This window comes from Eublepharis macularius, chromosome 2 (genome assembly GCF_028583425.1).
Source record: "Eublepharis macularius isolate TG4126 chromosome 2, MPM_Emac_v1.0, whole genome shotgun sequence".
NCBI classification, from domain to species: domain Eukaryota; kingdom Metazoa; phylum Chordata; class Lepidosauria; order Squamata; family Eublepharidae; genus Eublepharis; species Eublepharis macularius.
Genome location: NC_072791.1, coordinates 225,411,636 through 225,432,628, shown reverse-complemented (window position 1 = coordinate 225,432,628; position 20,993 = coordinate 225,411,636). Strand labels below are relative to the sequence as shown.

The following is a 20,993-nucleotide window of genomic DNA, read 5'->3' as shown; positions in this document are numbered from 1 at the left end:
ACTTCCACAAGATCTGGGCACTCTGTTGAGAAAGAGAAATTTACCTGATCTTTTACAACTAGATTTCCTGTCCTGGTAATTGACTCACAAAGGCCCAATTCCCAGCTCTCTGGGTTCCCTGTGCCCCTAGTCAAGTGTCCCCATTTCCCCCTTCCTGGGCTTGGATCTTACCAAAGGCCCCCTCCACCAGTGACAGGACCAAACTACAAGTGATGAATGACACAGGTTGGACACTTGTCAGCTTCCCTCAAGTTTTGATGGGAAATGTAGGCAGCTTGGCAGAATGTTGGACAAGTGACAGTTGAAAAGTCCATTAGACAGCTGTCGGAGAGCCAAGCTGCAAGACCAGGATGCCTACATTTCCCATCAAAACTTGAGGGAAGCTGACAAGTGTCCAACCTGTCAGGCGTCACCTGTAGCTTGGCCCTCTAGCTCTCAAAGATCGACCTGACAGTTTTCCAGCCATCTCAAGAGACCAGCCAGAGGAGGGTGGGGCAGGAAGGAAGGCTTGGTCCTACCCAGGGCCATAGGAATTGGTGAAAGGGTACACTTCACCAGGGTTTAGAGATCCATGAAGCCTAGCTGGCCTAACCCTAACCCATTACCATGAGGGGGGAAATGGTGGCTAAATTATAGGTCATGCTTGAGAACATTTAGGGAAACCTCACACTGTGTAATCCGCCTTGAGTCTCAGTGAGAAAGGCGTACTATAAATGTCAATAGTTAATAAATAATATTTTTTCCCCTTTATCTAGAACATTGCATCTACCTGGGGTGTTCAGATGTTATGAGATTTGTTAAAGCCAAGAAGAAGGCGCATTACAGTAGAACATGTTACATTTTTAAAAATAGCAGGGAGGTGATGTTTGAGGGCGTTGTCGAAAAGCACCGGTGTGACTAGCAGTATAATTTCGGTATCACTGGATGGATCTTTCAGAAACGCTTCGTTCAACTATTCTAAGATTTTGTTCCAAAGCCTTTGTATTGAACAGTGATGGAAGGATCTTCTTCTTTGATTTTTTTCCCCAGGGCTCTCCTGGTCCTCCAGGATTAATCGGACCACCTGGCCCTGCTGGAAAAGATGTAAGTTTCTATTTAGCAGTAGGCAAATCTGACTGCATGAAATTTGCTAGTTTACTTGTAACATTTTAGTGCTTGTTGATCTTTTTTTAATGCTCATAAAAAAGGTAAAGGTAGTCCCCTGTGCAGGCACTGAGTCATTACTGACCCATGGGGGGACATCGCATGGCGATGTTTTCTTGGCAGACTTCTGTTAAGGGGTGGTTTGCCATTGCCTTCCCCAGTCATCTACACTTTACCCCCAGGAAGCTGGGTACTCATTTTACCGACCTCGGAAGGATGGAAGGCTGAGTCAACCTTGAGCCGGCTATATGAACCTGGCTTCCGCCAGGATCGAACTCAGATCGTGCAGTTTGGGGCATCTAATTGGAGTCAAAAAGACCCCTTCTGGTACAAAGCCTTCTCTCCTCCCCAGTACATGCATCAAATATCCATCTTAAATTGTTCTGTGAGAATGGATCACTTGCCCTGAGAAAAAGATAATATTTTTCACCACGAAGAACTTTCGTTCACACAAGACCGGTGAGCCACAGCGGTTCATCTGTAATGGATCTGACCCCGTTTAGCCCCTTTTCGGGGCTAATGAGCAAAACCATTTTAAGATGCTTTTCTTTTTCTTCTACCTGCTTCTAGGGAGAATCTGGCAGACCTGGCAGACCTGGTGAACGTGGATTGCCTGGAGCTCCTGTGAGGAAATATCTCTTTATCTAAATGTTTTATCCTGCTTTCCCCCCCACACTGGGACTCAAAGCCGCTTACAAAATAAAATATACATATGTACAAATTTAAATGAAAAGATACATCCACCCGAAGTCTGAACCCCAAACTTTGGGTGATGAGCCACAAAAACGTCCTGAGCTGATGCTGGGATCTGTGGGTGTGGCTCACAGAGGGCCACAGACTACATACCACAGGTGGAAAGCCAAAGACAGGGTCTGTAGCCAAGCCCTGGCTTTGTAATCTTCAAAAAAAGGAGGGGCAGGTCTAGTTAGTCCAAGTCTTATTTGGCTGGCTCTAGGGTTGCCATCCTCCAGGTGGGGGCTGGAAATCTCCCAGAATTACAACTGACCTCCGGGTGACATCAATCAGTTCCCCTGCAGAAAATAGCTGCTATGGACAGTGGATTCTTTGGGATTATAACCTGCTGAGCTCCAGCCCCTCCCCAAACCTCACCCTCCCCAAGCTCCACCTCCCAAATCTCCAGGTATTTCCCTACCTGGAGCTGGTGACCCTACCTGGCTCTGATGTCCCCAGTTTTCTTCCTGCTGTTGCCTCTGACCAAGCCCCTTCGGCTTTAAGTTACCTGCAAAAAAAAAATCTTGATTTTTGAGTATGTAATGAATGAAGCCAGAAACACAGTTGAATCAGAATGTGTTCTAAAAGTCTTGCAATAGCTACTCTCATTTGAAAATGGTAAGATTCAGGATGGCACCAGTTCATACGACATCGGACAGTTTCTTCCACAAGAAGTTGGAGACTTATTGCAGTATGCAAGGGCTCTCTCCTCCTTCCTGACCAATTATTGCTTTAGTTATGGAGTTATTTATTCCACATAAATAGCTCTTCCTTTTCCTCTGAAGAGTGCCAAACGGGTCCATCCAGGCTACTCACAGAGCTTACTGTCACTGCCAGAATTGATATTTTCTGTCATACTACTCTGTGATAAGCAGTCCTCATCTGCTTAGAAGACAGAGAAGGAATGTTTGAATGGTTGTTCCACAATCCTTTGAATTATTCAATAAGTTTACCAAAGTCTAATGACTTTGATTAAGTGCCATTTGTTAATTTGGTATTTCATTAATAGCGCCCAAGACACTGTATTCATGTGCAAGTTTTCCCTCACGTTCCTTGTTTCTAGCTTCTGTTCACACACTTTAGCATAAGGCCTAGGCATGGGGGGGGGGGTTAGTGGATTTCAGTAGATTTTTTAAAAAGTAGATTTCAGTAGATTTTTTAGTTTTCCTCAGTAGATTTTTTAGAATGTCACTCTGAAATGTAAAACTTCCCTTCCTTAGTACAGAATGGAAGATACAACACAAATTAGTGCATATGTATGTCAGATTCCAAGTTTAACAGAGATATTCTTAATTCCATTTTTCTCTTTCTTCATCTTGTTTTGTTTAGGGCCACAAAGGTCCCTCTGGTATGCCCGGAGTCCCCGGAATGAAAGGCCATAGAGTGAGTAGAATACAAACTGAATTTTTAAAAGGTCAGTTTTAATTCAAGGGCTTAGTGGATGTATCCACAGGCAGTGGATCTACGAGCAGGGCTCAAGCATGTGGAAGAGGTACTTTATTGGGGTCCATGCTCTTTATCCTATGATATATTTATGTCATTTAAAAATATAGTAATTTTTCTTTCATGACTCATGAGACAGTACAAATGAGAGAGGATTATCCATGGTGTGGAGGAGGACTGTGTTACACTTGTGTATCAGTCCCGGAGAAATGGTGCTTTCTCCCTGTTTCCAATTACTAATATGAAACAGAATCTTACTTTAGCCATTTTTTTTTTAAATCTCAGATGCTTTCTGACTGAAGTCATGTCTCTAACTCCTGAAACCCAAAGGATTTTAGGCCGTGCTCCAATTAAAATTAATCACAGTGAAGTATTGGTGAGACACATTGGTTGCACATAAGTCAGTTTCAGATCAGAGAGTTTGGGAGATACTGGGAGATTTTCTAAAACAGAAGGGGCGTTTTCACACTGCTTACCAACCACGGAACATCACCCCAAGCTCCCGAAACAACAGCATCTTCCTGCTGCGATTTTGCACGAGAACAGTTCTCGTGCGAAATCACAACGCTGTCGTTCCGGGAACTTGGCACGATGTTCCGTGTCCGGTAAGCAGCGTGAACACGGCCAAGATCTATTTCATTTTCTATTTGTATTTATTTGCATGCTATTTCAGTTCAGTATACAGATTTTTTTCATCAGATTAATGTTTGCAAGCCTATTTCCTAGATTTAAAAAAAGTTACCTTTCTTTGGAATGAAGAACAAGATGTCAGCTACAGATACAGCTGAAGGAGAAAAATTAACAACTCTTTGAACTTTCAGAAATGTTGATATACAGCAATTCAGTTGTTCCATACTTTTAAATGTCTTTTTTCCCCTTTTTACTTCTTTTATCCTTAAAGGGATTTGATGGAAGAGACGGTGCCAAAGGAGATGCTGGTGCTCCCGGTCTGAAGGTAAAATTTATCTATAGTGTGGATCCCACGAAAAATCTCCCCTGGTCAAAGGGATTCTTAAAATGCCCATTCAAATTCTGCCCCATGGTGGATAGGGAACTTCCATAAACAGCACAAGGAGGGAATCAGAGGTCTGTATGAGGGGGGGATCTGCAAAAATTTCTCCCCGCCCCATTCCTTTGGTGGAAATTTTCCTGTGGATCCAACTCTCAAGTGTAGCTAAGCACTTTTGCTGCTTCTATAAGATTCATTTTTCCCGTTGTTTTAGATGTACGCCATACTAAGTTGAACTTGTAATAAAAAAAACCTTTTGAGAAAGGCCAAGAGTATATGGATGGCCCGAGGTCCCCTTGAAAACTTCCATGGCAACGTAGGGATTTAACCTGGGACTCCGAGTCCTAATCTGATGCTCTAACCACCACACAACACTGGGGCCGATTCCAGACGGCCCTCCCCATCCCGAAACGTTGCGCGTCGTCGCGCGGAAAAGGCGATATTTCGTGTTTTCCATACGATGTTTCGGGACAAGGAGGGCCGTCTGGAATCAGCCTGGCTCTGCTTGAGTTGGCCCAAATGTTGTATGGAGTTTACCCCATGGAGCATTTTGTGCACATACGCTGTCAGATCCCCAAAGCCTGCTTCCATGTGCTTTTCTTGCAAGATCAGGCAAAAACATCCGCTATCTCACAGGATTCAGGAAGGTGGCTTTTAGCTTGCCTGAGGTAATTGCGCAAGAGGGCATACTGTATATTCATCATGTGTTCCCTTTATCAATAGGGTGAGAATGGACTTCCTGGAGAAAACGGGTCTCCTGGACCAATGGTAATTATTATTTTCACTGCAATTTAACAGCAAGTTTATACAGTATAAAATTAGAGAGCATTCAGATCCGTGAGCCATTCTTGTACTTAAGGACATCAAAACAGGTCCGTGATACATACTGATGGGCAGCCATGTTGGTCGACAGTAGAAGAGCAAGACCTGAGTCCAGTATCACCTTAAAGATCCAGGCGATTTCTGGTGTATATGCTTTTGAGAGTCAAATCTTGCTGATTTTAAGGTGCTCCAGGATTCGACTCTTGCCCTTATACTTACCGAGGAACTTATACTTCCTCTTATACTTGTAAGAGAGAGAAAAATCTTGCATTTCCTCTCAGCTTGGAGGGCATGCAGTTAACAAGAATTATGGATGCTTGTAGTAGTATGGAAAGAGAGGCGACGGACTCACAGGTGGCTGACCAGATTTCCCACACAATGGCATGTGTCCTGGGTTGATCTCTTATAATGTAAAATGGAGTTATTTTTCCCAGGCAGTAGTCCCAGCAGCAGTCTTCTCAGGTGGTGGTTGTAGTGATTTGGGGGCAAAAGTCCAGAAGAGGGTCCCACAATCCCTGCCACACCCCGCTTGGGCCCATCTCCTGCCAAGGCCACCCCAGGTGTGCACAGAGGGGCAGGTACAAGCAGCAGTGGAAGCCTGCCCCTCCTCTCTGCTTCCTTTGGAGAGAGTAGGGCTGTGGGTGGTAGAGGTCCCTCCCAGCCTGGGGCCTGGGTCTGCTGCCACAGAGGCCCCTCGGCTAAGACTCCCCCGATCCTTCTTGACCCATCTCGTTTCCCTATAAGATGTTCCATCCCTATATCTGTATCAGAATTTGCTTCTTGCCTAAATCTTCCAAACTCTCGCCATAGCAATAGATCTAGATATAAGGGAGAATATATTCCAAATCCCAAAATCGCTGTCCACAAAAATGATGTGAAAGTGCAATATAGCATTTCCTCCAAAACTCTGTCCTTATGTTGCTGTATGTTTTTTGTTGGGGGTGTTTCTGTGCTTGTATATGCTTGTGTGTGCACCAACACACAACCTTGCTAGTTTTCAGTACCGATGGCCCCAAAGAACCTCAGGATTCCTCTGCAGTGCTGTGGGAGCTTCTAAAATAAGCGGTGTTTGATTTTGATTCCTAAAATTTATTATACCAACCGTTCATTTTTAATACTTTAATGTTAATAATTATAATGCTATGTATTTAATATTTATTATTATCCAATAGGGTCCAAGAGGTCAAACAGGTGAAAGAGGAAGGCCAGGAGGCCCTGGACCAGCTGTGAGTTACTAGACCAAACCATCATACTAGTTATTGTTTTCCGTGACATCTCTAGTGTTCTGGGAACCCCTTCAGTACTGCCCTAGACTCCTGGAAGAGCCAGGGTTTGCAAATACCTCTTTCCCTCTGATCTTCTTGGATGCTCTGTGCCGATCACATTGTCATTGGGAAAGGAGTGGACAGTTTACTACACTTGGGGCCCCCGCAAACCCCTGACCTTGCCGTCCTCTGTAATCAGTTTATTTTATACGATCCCTGTGAAGAATAATGGGTGGACCCCCTCCCATTATAAGATTGTTCCATCGCCAGGTCCTTTACATTATTTTCCCTGTCACAGTCCTGGCATTTAGGATAAAGTTCAGTTTCCGCATTCTTTCTCAACTGCGTCCCACGTTATTTGTTGTTTACTTGATAAGAGTTTTTAATCAAACATTTCTAAGAACATTATCTTACATAGTGGATTGTGCTTGTTCAGTCACTGCTTTGAGACATTTAACTGGTTCAATGCAACCATTCATTGTAAGCACTAGATATGGGGACAGCATTCTGATACATGCACACGGCCAGCTGGCCTTCCCCATTGACTTTAAGGAGGGAGAAAACTTGGTGCAAGTTGAAAAGATTCACGTCCCAGCAAATGAGGCTTTGGATCACAGCTGATATTCTTTTAAAAATAGTAATATTGTTCATTTTCTTTTACAAGGGTGGTCGTGGTAATGATGGTTCTCCAGGAGCTGCCGGCCCAATTGTAAGTAGCATGATGTTGCGTCATTCCTTTCCTTCCACCGATTGCATATATATCCAGAAACCAGTGGATTTAGACTGTTGCTATATCCTGTCCATTCACGAACCAGCAATTAGTCACTGCCACGGTACGCTACCTCGTTGTCATTGTCTCGCACTATGCCTTGAGTCTCAGTGAGAAAAGCAGACTGCAAATAAATAAATAGATAAATAAATACATTTTCAATTACTTTATACTTATGGGTTTGAATGAAACAGGAACATACCCAGAAGGGTCTGAAAAGATGGAGTTTCATCTCCAACACAAGAGTGCAGCCCTCCAGTATACTGGGACATAGAGACCATCTAGAAACCTGATCAGAATTTCCCAGAGCAGTAATATACAGATGTAAATGAATGAAACTGTGGTGTAACTTCTTCCTAGATGTAGGAAGAAGTAGATTTAGTAGATTCGGCATGGGCTGAATGCAAATCACAACCAGCAGAAGAAAGTGAACGGAGGGCTAATTTCTCAGCCTTGATAGAGCCCACTGAGCCCCCTCCCCCAGTTCTGCTGCTGGGAGTCAGGTGACCTCAGAAGCAGTGTGGGAGGGCAAAATGGGGGCTTGCACTGGGGAAAGGGAATCGGAAAGAAACGTGCCTGCCTTCTGCCCCTGCAAGAGACGTGCCATTGCGCTGCCAAGTGCTGCAGCTAAAGTCAGCCTCTGAACTTTGAGGTTATCAGTGCTAGGAGGTGATCTCAGGGCCCGTATGCCCTGGCGGCAGCTGTTAGCTGCCGTGTGAGGCGGGATGCTGGGATGGATGGACCACTGGTCTGATCCAGCAAGGCTCTTCTGATGTTCTAGTGCAGGAGCAATGGCGCCTTTGGATTCAAAAGGCTTTTTTGTGCAATCTGCGTGGAGGTTCATGGTAACTTGTGAACTGGGGTGATGATCTCATTGCATTACTCGCAATGAGTCTTGGTCTGTTCGTTCGCTGAATTATGTCCATGTTCAATAGCGTAATGTCCAGCATTTTTATTAATGGTTAAAGCAAACCAAATTTTCTCTTGCTCCCAATCTTCCCAGAACCTGTATTTATGGTAATCAAAGGCCAGCGATACTAGAGTAGTCCTTTTGTTTTTTATGGGTCATCTGGTGGTCATTCCGGGGCCTTGAGCCACCGTCTTTAACAGACCACATAAAAATGTGGTGCTTTGTGGTCCATTTCCTAAAGCTGTCTTGTACTCAGTGGGTAGTAGATTCTATTAGTGGTTGCAGATTCACTTACTGGGGAATCAGATTTTCGGAGTCCTGTTTTACAGCATCGCTTTTATTTCTTTTGATTATCAAAGCTGTGTATTTGCCTAAGGGCAGGGCTTTTTTTCAGCAGGAACGCGGGGGAACGGAGTTCCCGAACCTCTTGAAAATGGTCACATGGCCAGTGGCCCCGCCCCCTGTTCTCCAGACAGAGGGGAGTTGAGATTGCCCTCCACGCCGCTGCAGCAGCGTGGAGGGCAATCTAAACTCCCCTCTGTCTGGAGATCAGGGGGCGGGGCCACCGGCCATGTGACCATTTTCACCGAGGGCAACCCACTGAGTTCCACCACCTCTTTTCTCAGAAAAAAAGTCCTGCATAAGGGCATGATGTTACACAATCCTTTTAAAATGTCTAACTCCAAATTATCCTGCGCTTTCTTCCAATAACGTTTTGGTTGCTGTTTTCTTAAGGGACCACCTGGCCCACCCGGACCTTCAGGATTTCCAGGGACTCCAGGTTTTAAGGTACCTACCTAATCCTATATATATATATATTTATATATATATATATATATATATATATATATATATATATATATATATATATATATATATATATATAATTTAGATGCTTCTTTGTAAATTAATGTTTCCATATGTGAATGTTTCCATATGTTAATCTGTTATCCTAACGCATTAAGTTGGAAAGAGATTTCACAGAAATTTAGTAGAAGGAAATGTTTGTAGCCATGTACTCTACCTTAGGCAGGGCTTTTTTTTCAGTGGGAATGTAGTGGAATGGAGTTCCAGCAACTCTCGTGTCTAGTGGCCCTGCCCCCTGATCTCCAGACAGAGATCAGTTCCCCTGGAGGAAATGGCCTTTTTGTAAGGGGGCCCGTGTGTTTCTTCCTCACTTCCCTATTGAGAGTTCCTCCACCTCTTTTCTCAGAAAAAAAGCCATTAGGTTAGAGGAACTTCTGCCAGTCTAAGGACCTTTCTTCCAACTTAAGTGGCTCGTCTGTTAGAGGAAGAACCACGTATGTTCCATGAAGATTCCTTAGGCGAGAAGAGGGCTTTCACGATTTGCTCAGATGATTGGCAGGATACATGCCAATATAAGTACTTGTGTGTGGAGTTCTTCTCAAAAGTATCTTTCATGGCTGTCTCATACCTGTTGTCTGTTTAAAGCACAATTTTCACAAAGGGTTTTCCCCTCATCCACTGAGATTATTTTGTAATTTTGTCATCAGCTGTTGTGCTTCTGTGTCAGAGAGCTAGGGAAGGACAGTGTCTAACCAACTGTGATAAGATTTATAGCTCAGTCTGTATTATCTATTACCCCGTCTTGGTCTGATTTTAGCCTCAACAAAAACAATTATAAGACCACTGACTTCCACAGACTGTGCTTAGGGTTACATAGTCCATGACCTTAAAGGCTCTTAGGATCAGGCTCCAAAGAACCCTTGGTGGGGGACTCATGGCAGGTAAAACTTTTTTTAAACTTTCCTATAAATATACTATGGTTCTCAAATCTCTGCACACCCCCCCCAAGGGATTTCTGGAGCTGGGCCCAGGGAAGGTTATGTCTGACCCAGAACTATCATTTTGTCTGAATGATGTTCTAGGAATCCCTTCACATCTCTGTGGTAAAAAAGTACGAGATTGGGGGGATTCCTAGAGTGAAAATTACATCACTTCTGGGTCTGATGCCACGCCCCCTTTTTTTCTCTTGCTGCGAACATCAGTGGCATTGAGAAACAGAATACTGGAAGTGGGCAAATGACAACCCTAAGATATGTAGAATTACTTCTCTGTTCCCTCTCTTGACAATATTTTGTGAATCTTTTCCTTCAAACGCTAAACAACAACACTTGAGAGAGATCATGGATCACCAGGAATCCTGGACAGCCCTTGTGCTCTAGTGGCACACCCCTGGTCAGGCCGCCATGTTCCTTTCGCTCTGTAGTTTCCTCCAAAATAAAATGGCAGACCAATGAGCTTGGAATGACCTCCTACTCTGTGCTTTACAGGGTGAAGTTGGCCCTGGAGGTCCCCCCGGATCCGCTGGTTCACCAGGCCCAAGAGGAGAACCGGGGCCTGCAGGCCAGCCTGGTGGTGCCGGTCCTCCAGTGAGTACAAAACTGGAAATACATTTAAACGACTAAAATGTGTTTAATTGAACTGGGAGGCACTGCCCATAAGCTTAAACTGGGGTAACTGTACAGAGGACTGTGCTGTAAATCTGTTACTAGAAATGTAAATAATATTACTTATTCCCTGTAGGGTCCTGGAGGACGAGATGGAAGCCCAGGTGGAAAAGGTTTACCAGTAAGTGTCCCAGTGCAGTGCCTCCTTCACCATGGCGCTATCTACGCCCTGATGCCGTCATGCTCAGACGTTTTAAATGCTCGCCATTACCATGCCTTTTTATTTCCACACAGGGTCCTGCTGGTATTCCTGGTTCTCCTGGACTGATGGGAGCTCGGGGCCCTCCTGGTCCCTCCGGTACTAATGGAAACCCTGGACAGAGAGGTCCTGCCGTAAGTTAACATAAAAAAGAAAATCTTCTGCACTGATGCAAGTTCATAAAAGGCTATGGGGGGGCGACGGCAGCAGCGTGTGCTTTGAAAAGAAAAATCAACGTATGGCCTTCAAACATCCCCTTTCCCCCTGAAATTCAATCGTCTTTCTTTCCTCTGAGAGGTTATTAACCCCTGGGAAGACACCACAAACCCAAAATATGAATGGTAGGGAAAAGGTGATGACAGGACTAGCAACATGACACTGAACTATGCACAGTGGGAATTTATGCAAGTGCGCATAATGTGCATAACGTGGACATGTTTCAGGAAACAGATTTTTTTTCTTAGTACAGAAATCCAATTGCTTGGATCTGTTTGGTTACTGTTTACATGGACCATCACTTGATTTCTCTTTTCTCGGTCATCCAAAACATAACGTTTGCCTTAAGAACTTTGAACTGTACTGAACTAATCACTGAGAAATGTTTTGTTTGAGATTACTGTGAGATGACAAGAACATTGCGCCTGTAGGGGTTTATCTCCTATGGCTCATGCGCACTTGCAAAGCCCTGCTTTCTGCTGCAGTCTACGTGCATATGTGAGCCAGCCGTTAATCCTGATGTTGTCCCATTTGATTTAAATCAAATCAAAGCATGATGTGAATTCATCTTGCCAAGTCACTCCTATCAGATGAGCCTGCCAGGGCAATTTTAATGGTGCTCTCTTTATCTTCAGGGTGAACCTGGTAAGAATGGTGGCAAAGGAGACCCAGGGCCAAAAGGTGATCGCGTAAGTATTTACCTTCACACACCAAGTAGCTTTCAATCTGCAATGCGTACATTAATAATATTTTATTGCATTTTGTTAACAGGGTGAAAATGGTTCTCCAGGTGCTGCTGGTCCTCCAGGGGAAGAAGGCAAGGCGGGATCCCCGGGTGCACCTGGCACAAACGGTTTGCCTGGAAATCCAGGAGACAGGGCAAGTAGTCCTCAGTCCTTGAGACTGTAGTCATTGCTGGTGCTCAGACCGAACTACACTGCGGTGCAGTCCTATGCAGAATTGCCCCAGTCTAAGTCCACTGGCCTCACTAGGCTTTGAGGGAAGTAGCTCTGCTTAGGATTGTGGTGGAAATACCTTTGAAAGCAATCGACGTACTGTTAGTTGCTGTTAATGTTGGTTTTAATTAAACATTAGTCCCATCGGAACCAATAGGGCTATTCAGAAAGGCTGTGAATTCAGGAGAATTAAATAGCTTGCTTACTGACTGACTGACTGACTGACTGACTGACTGACTGACTGACTTAACTTCATTTATACCCGGCCGATCTCCTCAATGGGGACCCAAAGTTGCTTACATCATTCTCTTCTCCTCCATTTTATCTTGTAAGGTAGGTTAGGTTGAGAGAGTGTCACCCAGCATGCTTACAGAGCAGAGCCGGAATTCAAACCCGGGTCTCCCAGATCCTAGTCCTACTTTCTAACCACTTTTCCTCATGGGGGAATGCTCCTACAAGAAGCAGAGCTGGAAACTGAAATGATCCCTTAATTCTATTGTCTTGCCATGTCATCGTTGGCTCAGTGGTAGAGCATCCGCTCGGCATGCGGAAGGTCCCAGGTTCAATCCTCGGCATCTCCAGGGAAAGTGGATGGAGGGATAGGTGATGTGAAAGAACTCTGTGCGAGGTCCTGAAGAGCCACTGCCAAACAGAATAAACAATACTGACCTTGATGGACCGAGGACCTTATTCAGTATTAGTCGCTTCTATGTGTACACTTTTCTGTACAATGGGGACCACAGCCGTATCCATTGCTAGTACAAGAAAATCCCAGTTCAAAGACTCAAAATACAATTTGACCTTTCTAATTAGTTGGGATGTGGCATATTTCTCAATAAATCTGCAGATATTTTGGAAATAATTACAGTCCTGTTCTTTTCTATTTTCAGTCCACAAAATTAACAGTTCTGCTTTTGTGTTTTTCAGGGTGCTCCAGGTTTTAGTGGTCCTGCCGGTAGAAATGGGGCGCCGGGTGAAAAGGTACAGCCCTCCCCTCTTGATGGAATGTTCATTTTCTATCATGCTTAGTACTGTTTGTTCCGATTGTAAAATGAATTATTTAGCCATGTTTCCTTAATAACCCTGTTTCAATGTCATTTAAGGGGGCTCCTGGTGAACGAGGTAGCCCAGGCAGTGCGGGATCGAGAGGATCTCCTGGCGAACCGGGACGTGATGGCTCCCCAGGACTTCCAGGAATGAGAGTAAGAGACCATTTCTTCTAGGCAGAGAATGAACGTTCTCTGGTCTTCGTTAGGAACGCCTGATCTAATGTACGAACTATAAGCTTACCAAAAAGAGTATTACTAAGTATGTAATATTTGATTGTTTGTATGTATGCGTCATCAAGTCTCAACCAACTCATGGAAACTCAAAGACAAATGAGAATCAGAGGTGGCTTGCCTCTGCCTTCTTCTGCAGAACTCTGCTTGGTGGTCCCCAATTACTGACTCTACTTAGCCACCGAGATCTGACGAGATTGGGGTATACCAATCCCGATATGTGATTATAGCAGCTACAAATTGTGTCTTCAGATACACTTGGCATGTTGTAAGCTCTTTTTTACAGGCTTTTCTACCAGTCTGTGAAAATCCAGCAACATCAATGCTATTCCTGTAAGATGTTCACAGATTATATATTCCTGGGATGTTTTTCATACCTTTCCCCTAGTTTTTCTGTAATCTGCCATATAATTTAAGATCTGTAAACTGCTACTTTTAAATAATTGCTTACATTTTAACTTATTCTTTAAAATGTTTAAAAATCTTTAAGCTTTTTTTATATATATAAAAACCTTGCTATTAGAGATACTGCTGTAATATTTTCTGTTTTATCTACTTTGTTGCACGAAAGAAGCCTCAATGGCCGATATTTATAGTTTTGTCCTTCATTGATTAAGGGATAGCAAATTTTTAGTCTTATAAGTAGAATACCAGAAAGGTCATGATACAAAAGGTCTCATCTAATTTTGAAAGAACAAAGGTTAGATGAAGAGTCAGACAATTGATGGGAAGCAGACAGGAATCGATATAAATAATATCATGACTCAGCTAAATGACGGATGTTTGATCAACTCCCTTAAAAACATATTGATTCAAGCAGAATTGTTCAAACATTGTTGTCCTGAAAGCGTTCTATGAACTATTGGTCTGTCAAGGCCTGTTCCATATCGCTAAATTTAATCCTGAACTCCACTGCCGTTTTAAAAGACAGAGGCTTGCTTGCTAAACTGATGCTGGAAATGAAAAAAGAACGAACCCCGAAAACACTTTATAACTAGATTTTGTAATTATTATTTTTTCTTTTCTCATGCAGGGCTTAACTGGAAGCCCAGGAAGCCCAGGATCGGATGGAAAACCAGGCCCTTCCGTACGTAAATAGCTTAACAGTGCCAGCTTTGTCCACAGACTTGACCTCAACATCCGTTGCACGAATATAAATGTGGTAGCCAATTCAGTGGATACTTTGGTTTACTTTAAAGTGACACCAACAAATTCTTCTGTGTTTGGTTTACTTAATACCTCTGCTAAACCTATTTATATAATATCCACGTAAACACCAAATATTATTAGATGGAAGTTTATCTACAGTGTTGTGATTTAAAAATATCATCCACGCATATTTTAAATGACAGCAATGCTGATTCTGTGAAGCTAGGCAGATCACGAGAGGGAGGGCAGGAAGGGTTACATCGGTGCTTAGCTCGCGTGGCCTCTTCTTACATGCCCAGGGTAAGGCCAATTGCCACCTTGGGGTCAGGAAGCAATTTCCCCCAGTCCAATTTAGCTAGGGACCCTGGAGTTTTTTTTGCCATTATTTGGGCATGGAGCAGGGGTCACTGGGGGTGTGGGGAGGGGAGTAGTTGTGAATTTCCTGCATTGTGTGGGGGGCTGGTGGACTAGATGATCCTGTAGTTCATTCCAACCTATGATTCTATGACACAATCAGGGCTCATTTCAAGGGGGGAACATGCAGGAACGCAGTTCCAGCAGTTCCCCAAAGAGATCACATGTCAGGTGGCCCTGCCCACCTGACTCTTGGCCATTTGGGCCCATTTGGGCCTGGATTGGGGCCAAAACAGCCTGGATCGGGCCTCTGACAGGTGGTGGATCACTCTCCCACTCAGCAGCGGCCTGATCCTGACCATTTTGGCCCCTTTAAGGCCATTTTCAGCCCCTTTTTGCCATTTTGGGCCCAATTTCAGCCCTGAACAGCCAGGTTTGGGCCCAAAACAACCAGGATAGGTGATGTCGGGGGTATGCAAATCAGTTATGCTAATGACACATTTCCGGTGATGTCAAGGGGTGTGGCATATGCTAATGAGTTATGCTAATGAGTTCCTCCAGCTCTTTTTCTACGAAATGACCCCTGGACACAATAGAGTCATAATGTCCTTGTCCTTTATTTAATCCAGAATATTAGTACTCTTCCTATGCCTTTTCGTGTAGTTTTGTGTGGACTTTCTCCCCCCACATATGTTTCTATATCTTTAATTTGCATTTGTTTGCATCAGGGTTCTCCAGGGGAATCTGGGCGAAGTGGTCCACCGGGCCCAGCAGGACCGAGAGGACAACCAGGTGTGATGGGTTTTCCCGGTCCAAAGGGTAGCGAGGTTTGTAGTATAATGTACCTTACATATACTTTACAAGACATGCTTTTTGGCGTCTTTGACTCGTTTGGGGGGAATCACATTGCGCTGAAACTTTTCAGAGCTGTGTATACCAACTCTTTCAATATGTTCTAACATGTCCTTCCATTAACGGAAGCAAACATTGCCTGTGAAGATACGATCCACATGAACGGGGCTAACAATAGGCAATTTAACTCAGTCTTCAATACGGCGCAGTTTATGTAATTGGAGTTTGGGATCCCTCTATTTTGAATTTGTTTTGAATTCTGCCCCGTCTTTTTCTCTTCAGGGTTCACCAGGTAAAAATGGAGAAAGGGGTCCAGGCGGAAGTCCTGGTGGACAGGTCAGTAGGAATAATCGAAGTTTTAGTAACTCCACACCACTTCTCTGTTTTTAAAAATCTCTATAGACATTATAGTGACCCATAACTAGCTGCTATTCTTATCATTTCACAGGGACCACCTGGAAAGGATGGTGAAGCAGGACCTCAGGGTCCCCCTGGACCTGGAGTAAGTCAACTATACCAAGAAGCTGCAATTCAACAATGCACATTGAATTTCTGGCTCAAAAACACGTGTACGTTTATAAGTTAGGTTGAGCCACAGCACCAGCCTTCTACAATTAGAGGAGTCTTGCTATGATGGAGGAAACTTCCTCTACCGAAGCAAGACATTTTCATCCGGAGTAAGCCTTCTCACTTAGCAGACGAGAGTTGTAAGAACCAACCCTATAGGTCCTAAACAAACAGCCGATGAAAAGCAATGACCCAGACAAGTTATCATCGGAATGCCTTCAATAACAGAAGTGTATTTTAAATTCTCTGAATAACTAACGACCATACCTTCAAGAGCACGACAGGGCCTAAACTTTGGAAAGAGCTCAGAATGAATGTGAATTGTTTCTCATTCTTAAAGAAAATAATTTACATTAGACGCATGTTCTAAATCATTATTATATCAAGTTAACTTTTACCTTCCATGTTTATATTGATTGGTTCTGCTCCTTTTTAAAATGCTTTTAACGGGGCAAACAAACCACAATGACATATAGCAATATGTTGTCATGGCAAAATATTTATAATTCTTTTTCTTTTTCCAGGGTCCTCCAGGTGAGAGAGGAGAACCCGGAGGAGCAGGCCCACCTGGATTCCAGGTATATTGTCATTCCTCTTTTACCTTTTGCAATACGCCTGGAGTAAAGGATGCCAACACAGGCATTGAAAGAATAAAGGATGACAACTTTATTACAGGAAAAGCAGAATAACTATTCAAATTCAACTCTAATTCATTGCGGGTAACCAAGTACCCAGAAACACATTCTCATTTTCAAGCATTTATCACATTGGTGAATTATAAAAGATATGTGACACGTGTGACACGTGTGAGCCCCCCGCCTCCATTTTTCCAAACATATAAAATTGTTTTCCTTCAAAATTCTTAGGGATGTTTTTCTTCAACAGGGCTTCTCAAATTAGCTACAATGTGACTTTTTTTCCAACAAAAATAAATCCTTAAAATCTCTGGGGAATAACTGTAATGAACCCTTTGTCAAAGAATTATCCATGAGACTAAATATTCACCTCTTAACAAGGACGGGCTCACAACATCCTGTTTTGCATAATGAATTTTGCCTAATGACCCCAGTTTTGTCCCTGGCATATCCTTATGTAAGATCTCAGGAAGAAAATGCCTCCATTGAAACCCACCACTAGCCTTGTCTAAAAACCCATAATCTCTGTAGACAAACCTGTTAATGAATGGAATGGAATGGAGACTCACTGCTAGCCACACTAAATAGTAGTGGACTGACTGGACTAATAAGACTATGTATAACACAGGAATCTCTTCTTTCTTTTGAAATAGGAAGGAACATGTATTAAATAAGCAATCATTTTACTTCCTCTAGGGACTGCCTGGCAATGTAGGATCACCTGGAGAGAATGGAAAACCCGGAGAAGCTGTAAGTTATCTGTTTTACTCCTGTAAACAAGGTGGATGCATGGGTATGCCTGATGCTAAGTATGAAAAATCAGCAAACTTCAAACATTGTCTTTGATTGGGATTAGAGATGGGCACAAACCGGGGGAAAAAAGAACCTTGCAGTTCGTGGTTCGTCGCATTTCACGGACCACGAACTTTCACAAACCTGCCCCGGTTTGCAAACCAGTTGGTTTGGTTCATGAAAACATCACATCCAGGTCAGCAAATCATCGCTTCCGGGCCAGCAGAAGACCACTTCCGGGTCAGCAGAAGGTCTGCTATAAGTCCATCTCCTGTTGCCTAGGAAAATGATTGATCAGTGCCAGGCTGTCTGCAGTGACAAACCAAAAAACGAACCAACTGAACTAGCCTAAAGTTCGTGGTGGTTTGTCAGAAATGGGCTCTGGCGAACCGCCGGTTTGTGAACCACGAACCAGCCTGGTTTGTCACAAACTTTGGTTCGTATTTCAGTTCGTGCCCATCTCTAATTAGGATTCTTCAGTTGGAATGGTTGTTTTGAAAAGTCTAACTGGCATCCTGAATTAGTGGAATATGTTAAATCCAAAAAGTTAGAACCGACATAGGTCTAGGAGACACCCTCATTACATGTTGATTTATACCTAATTTCCAAGGGCTAGGCTTAGAACAGTTCCCTGAAAAAAAACTCATAAAAACTTAATAGCACTTATTGCTAATTTTCACATATAGGTAGTCTCAGAGTACAATACTAAATAGCTCTATTCAGAAGCCCACTCAGGTCTGTTCAATGGGACTTATACTCCAGAAAGTACTCTTATTTATTTATTTATTTATTTATTTATTTATTTATTTATTTATTTTCGACTTTTATTCTGCCCTCCCCGCATTTCCAGCAGGCTCAGGGCGGATTACAGATACATAAAGGTTAAAATATATAAAACAGTTATTGTAAATTAACAATACTAAAAACAATCCAAATCTTAGAATTTCACTGTCATGGTAATATATATCAGCATGAACTAGATAAAGGCTTAGGGAAGCCTATGGCTTTTGTTCCAGTGTCCTTTTATGGAGTGAATTGCTGCATGCTGAAATTCTTCAGGTTTCCCCAAACTGGGAACCTTCTTTAATCCCAGCCCACTGCATGAAACGTGCGTTTAATTTTTTGTCCTGTGTATCATCTTGCCTTATTAATTTAACCGGCCCGTCTTACTGCTTTATCTGTCTTTCTGGGTTTTTTTCCCCCATCTCAACTTTCTATCAATATTTCTTCTCTCTCTCCTTCTGAATGTTTACCCTTCCTTTTCTCTGTCCAAAAGCTGTTCATGGCACCACAGCTGTGACCCACATTAGGTAAGCCGCATGATGCAATTCTGAATTGCTGTGACTTGCCAGAAGAAGGCCAACATTGTACACCATCTGGATTCCTGCTGGATGTAACTGTTAGTGGACAATATCCTGGCAAGTGCAGGCCACACATAAGGGAGATCTGATAGCTGAATGCTCTGCCACACTTATACATAACTTACGTATCAGGGACAATCTTGTAGCTTAGCCTAAACTGAGCACAGGGCCTTAACTGATGTAATCAATGGGACACAACACTCTAAGGCATTCTTGGAATCATTAATAGAGGTCAAAATTGATTAAACTCATAAACCAAATAACAATCGATCTATAATGGCATTTAATAGGCTTCTGCATTTCTTGATTTGCATCAATGGTTGTTTCTTGACTGAATAAAATCGCCTGTAATGGTATAAATGACAAGATTTCTTACAAAACATCATCAAGTTGATAAATATGTCTGAAGACTGTATGGATAGAAATGACAATTAGTTTTAGGAATTTCTAGATGTTTAGGCATTTTGATAAATTAGAACAAAATTAAATCTTAAAGGAATTCAGTACTGGACCATTCTTTAGGTTCTAGATTTAGACAATGTATTTTTTTTTACATAGCCAGAATGCTTACACAAACCACAGTTATCAGACCCAATTTAAGATTTCAAAGGGCACTAGACAAGAATATCTGCTTCCTATTCATAATCTTCACAGAAACCTTTATCAACTGAAATAAAATCGGTTCATTATCTGAGGGCTCTGCTTATCAAATAAATAGCCAACAAGAGAGCTGACGACAGACAGTTGTAGTTATAATATTAAGATCATTCAAGACCTTGGCAGAGAGAGGGGGCAGTGGCTCAGTGGTAGAGCATCTGCTTGGCATGCAGACGGCCCCAGGTTCAATCCCCAGCACATCCTGCAGACAGAGCAAACAATACTGACCTTGATGGGTCTCAAGGCAGATTACATGTATGTGTATATGTGTGTGGGTAGAGCTTTGAAGGAGCCGTGGCTCAGTGGTAAAGTATCTGTCCTGCTCACAAAAGGTCCCAGGTTCAATTCCCAGTATCTCCAGTTAAAAAAATCAGGTAGGAAGGGGTGTGAAGGATCACTACCTGAGACCTTTGAGAGCTGGAATAGGTGGCACTGAGCTTGATAGACCAAGGATCAGACCAGCCGCTTCATAAGAAAAGAATACAGTTTGGACAGATAGCAAGGAGTAAGAGTTAAGAGAAGATATAAAAAAAATTTAAATTTAAAAAATACCTATAGTTTGGGAGAGGAAACAATGGGAAAACCTAAACATTGTTCCTTTTAATCAAGTATAGTAATCCCACAAACTAATTTCATATTGTAATCTTTTATTTTATATTTGCATAACAACCACAAAACATGTTCAGGGATTGGTAAAAAATAAACGCTACTATCCACTGGGTCAAAGGAACAGTAATAGAAAGGGGGAAAAAAGAGTAAACCCTACCAAATCCTAAGCAGCGTCACTTCAGTCTAAGCCCATTGAAATCAATGGGCTTAGACTGGAGTAACTCTGCTTAGAATTTCACTACTAGTGATTCAAGACAAAAAAGGAAAGGAGGTCCAGCTTATATCACTAAGCTAGATATATACACATTAAATTTTATAGTGAATAAATGACGGAAGATAGAAAGTTTGGATGCATATTGAATGTAGGCAGGGCTTTTTTTCTGGGAAAAGAGGTGGTGGAACTCAGTGGGTTGCCCTTGGAGAAAATGGTCACATGGCTGGTGGCCCCGCCCCCTGATCTCCAGACAGAGGGGAGTTGAGATTGCCCTCCACGCCGCATGGCAGCGCGGAGGGCAATTGAAACTCCCCTCTGTCTGGAGATCAGGGGGCGGGGCCACCAGCCATGTGACCATTTGCAAGAGGTTCCGGAACTCCGTTCCCCTGTGTTCCCCCTGAAAAAAAGCCCTGAATGTAGGTGTCAATGTAACCATGAAACACACCAGCAATGCACTTGCTTTGTGTTCATAACAGGGTCCGAGAGGAGAAAATGGAGCTCCGGGAATCCCAGGCGGCAAGGTAAAGTTCACATTAACCACTGCACTGGGGGAGAGGAACGCATGATGGAGACCACAAAACTAAAAGG

The 20,993-nt window shown here is 43.1% G+C and overlaps 1 protein-coding gene across 1 annotated transcript in view; it reads left to right on the top strand.

Moving 5' to 3' along the window:
- The window catches only part of COL3A1 (collagen type III alpha 1 chain), a 103,981-nt gene that overhangs the window by 57,431 nt on the left and 25,557 nt on the right, over nt 1-20,993 (top strand). The window contains exons 8-29 of the mRNA XM_054970369.1: nt 1,030-1,083; nt 1,714-1,767; nt 3,205-3,258; nt 4,220-4,273; nt 5,051-5,095; nt 6,322-6,375; nt 7,079-7,123; nt 8,829-8,882; nt 10,388-10,486; nt 10,641-10,685; nt 10,799-10,897; nt 11,615-11,668; nt 11,751-11,858; nt 12,863-12,916; nt 13,039-13,137; nt 14,249-14,302; nt 15,447-15,545; nt 15,853-15,906; nt 16,019-16,072; nt 16,662-16,715; nt 17,469-17,522; nt 20,882-20,926. Of these exons, the coding sequence (XP_054826344.1) occupies nt 1,030-1,083; nt 1,714-1,767; nt 3,205-3,258; nt 4,220-4,273; nt 5,051-5,095; nt 6,322-6,375; nt 7,079-7,123; nt 8,829-8,882; nt 10,388-10,486; nt 10,641-10,685; nt 10,799-10,897; nt 11,615-11,668; nt 11,751-11,858; nt 12,863-12,916; nt 13,039-13,137; nt 14,249-14,302; nt 15,447-15,545; nt 15,853-15,906; nt 16,019-16,072; nt 16,662-16,715; nt 17,469-17,522; nt 20,882-20,926 (1,386 nt within the window). The remainder of the gene's footprint in view (nt 1-1,029; nt 1,084-1,713; nt 1,768-3,204; nt 3,259-4,219; nt 4,274-5,050; nt 5,096-6,321; nt 6,376-7,078; nt 7,124-8,828; nt 8,883-10,387; nt 10,487-10,640; nt 10,686-10,798; nt 10,898-11,614; nt 11,669-11,750; nt 11,859-12,862; nt 12,917-13,038; nt 13,138-14,248; nt 14,303-15,446; nt 15,546-15,852; nt 15,907-16,018; nt 16,073-16,661; nt 16,716-17,468; nt 17,523-20,881; nt 20,927-20,993) is intronic.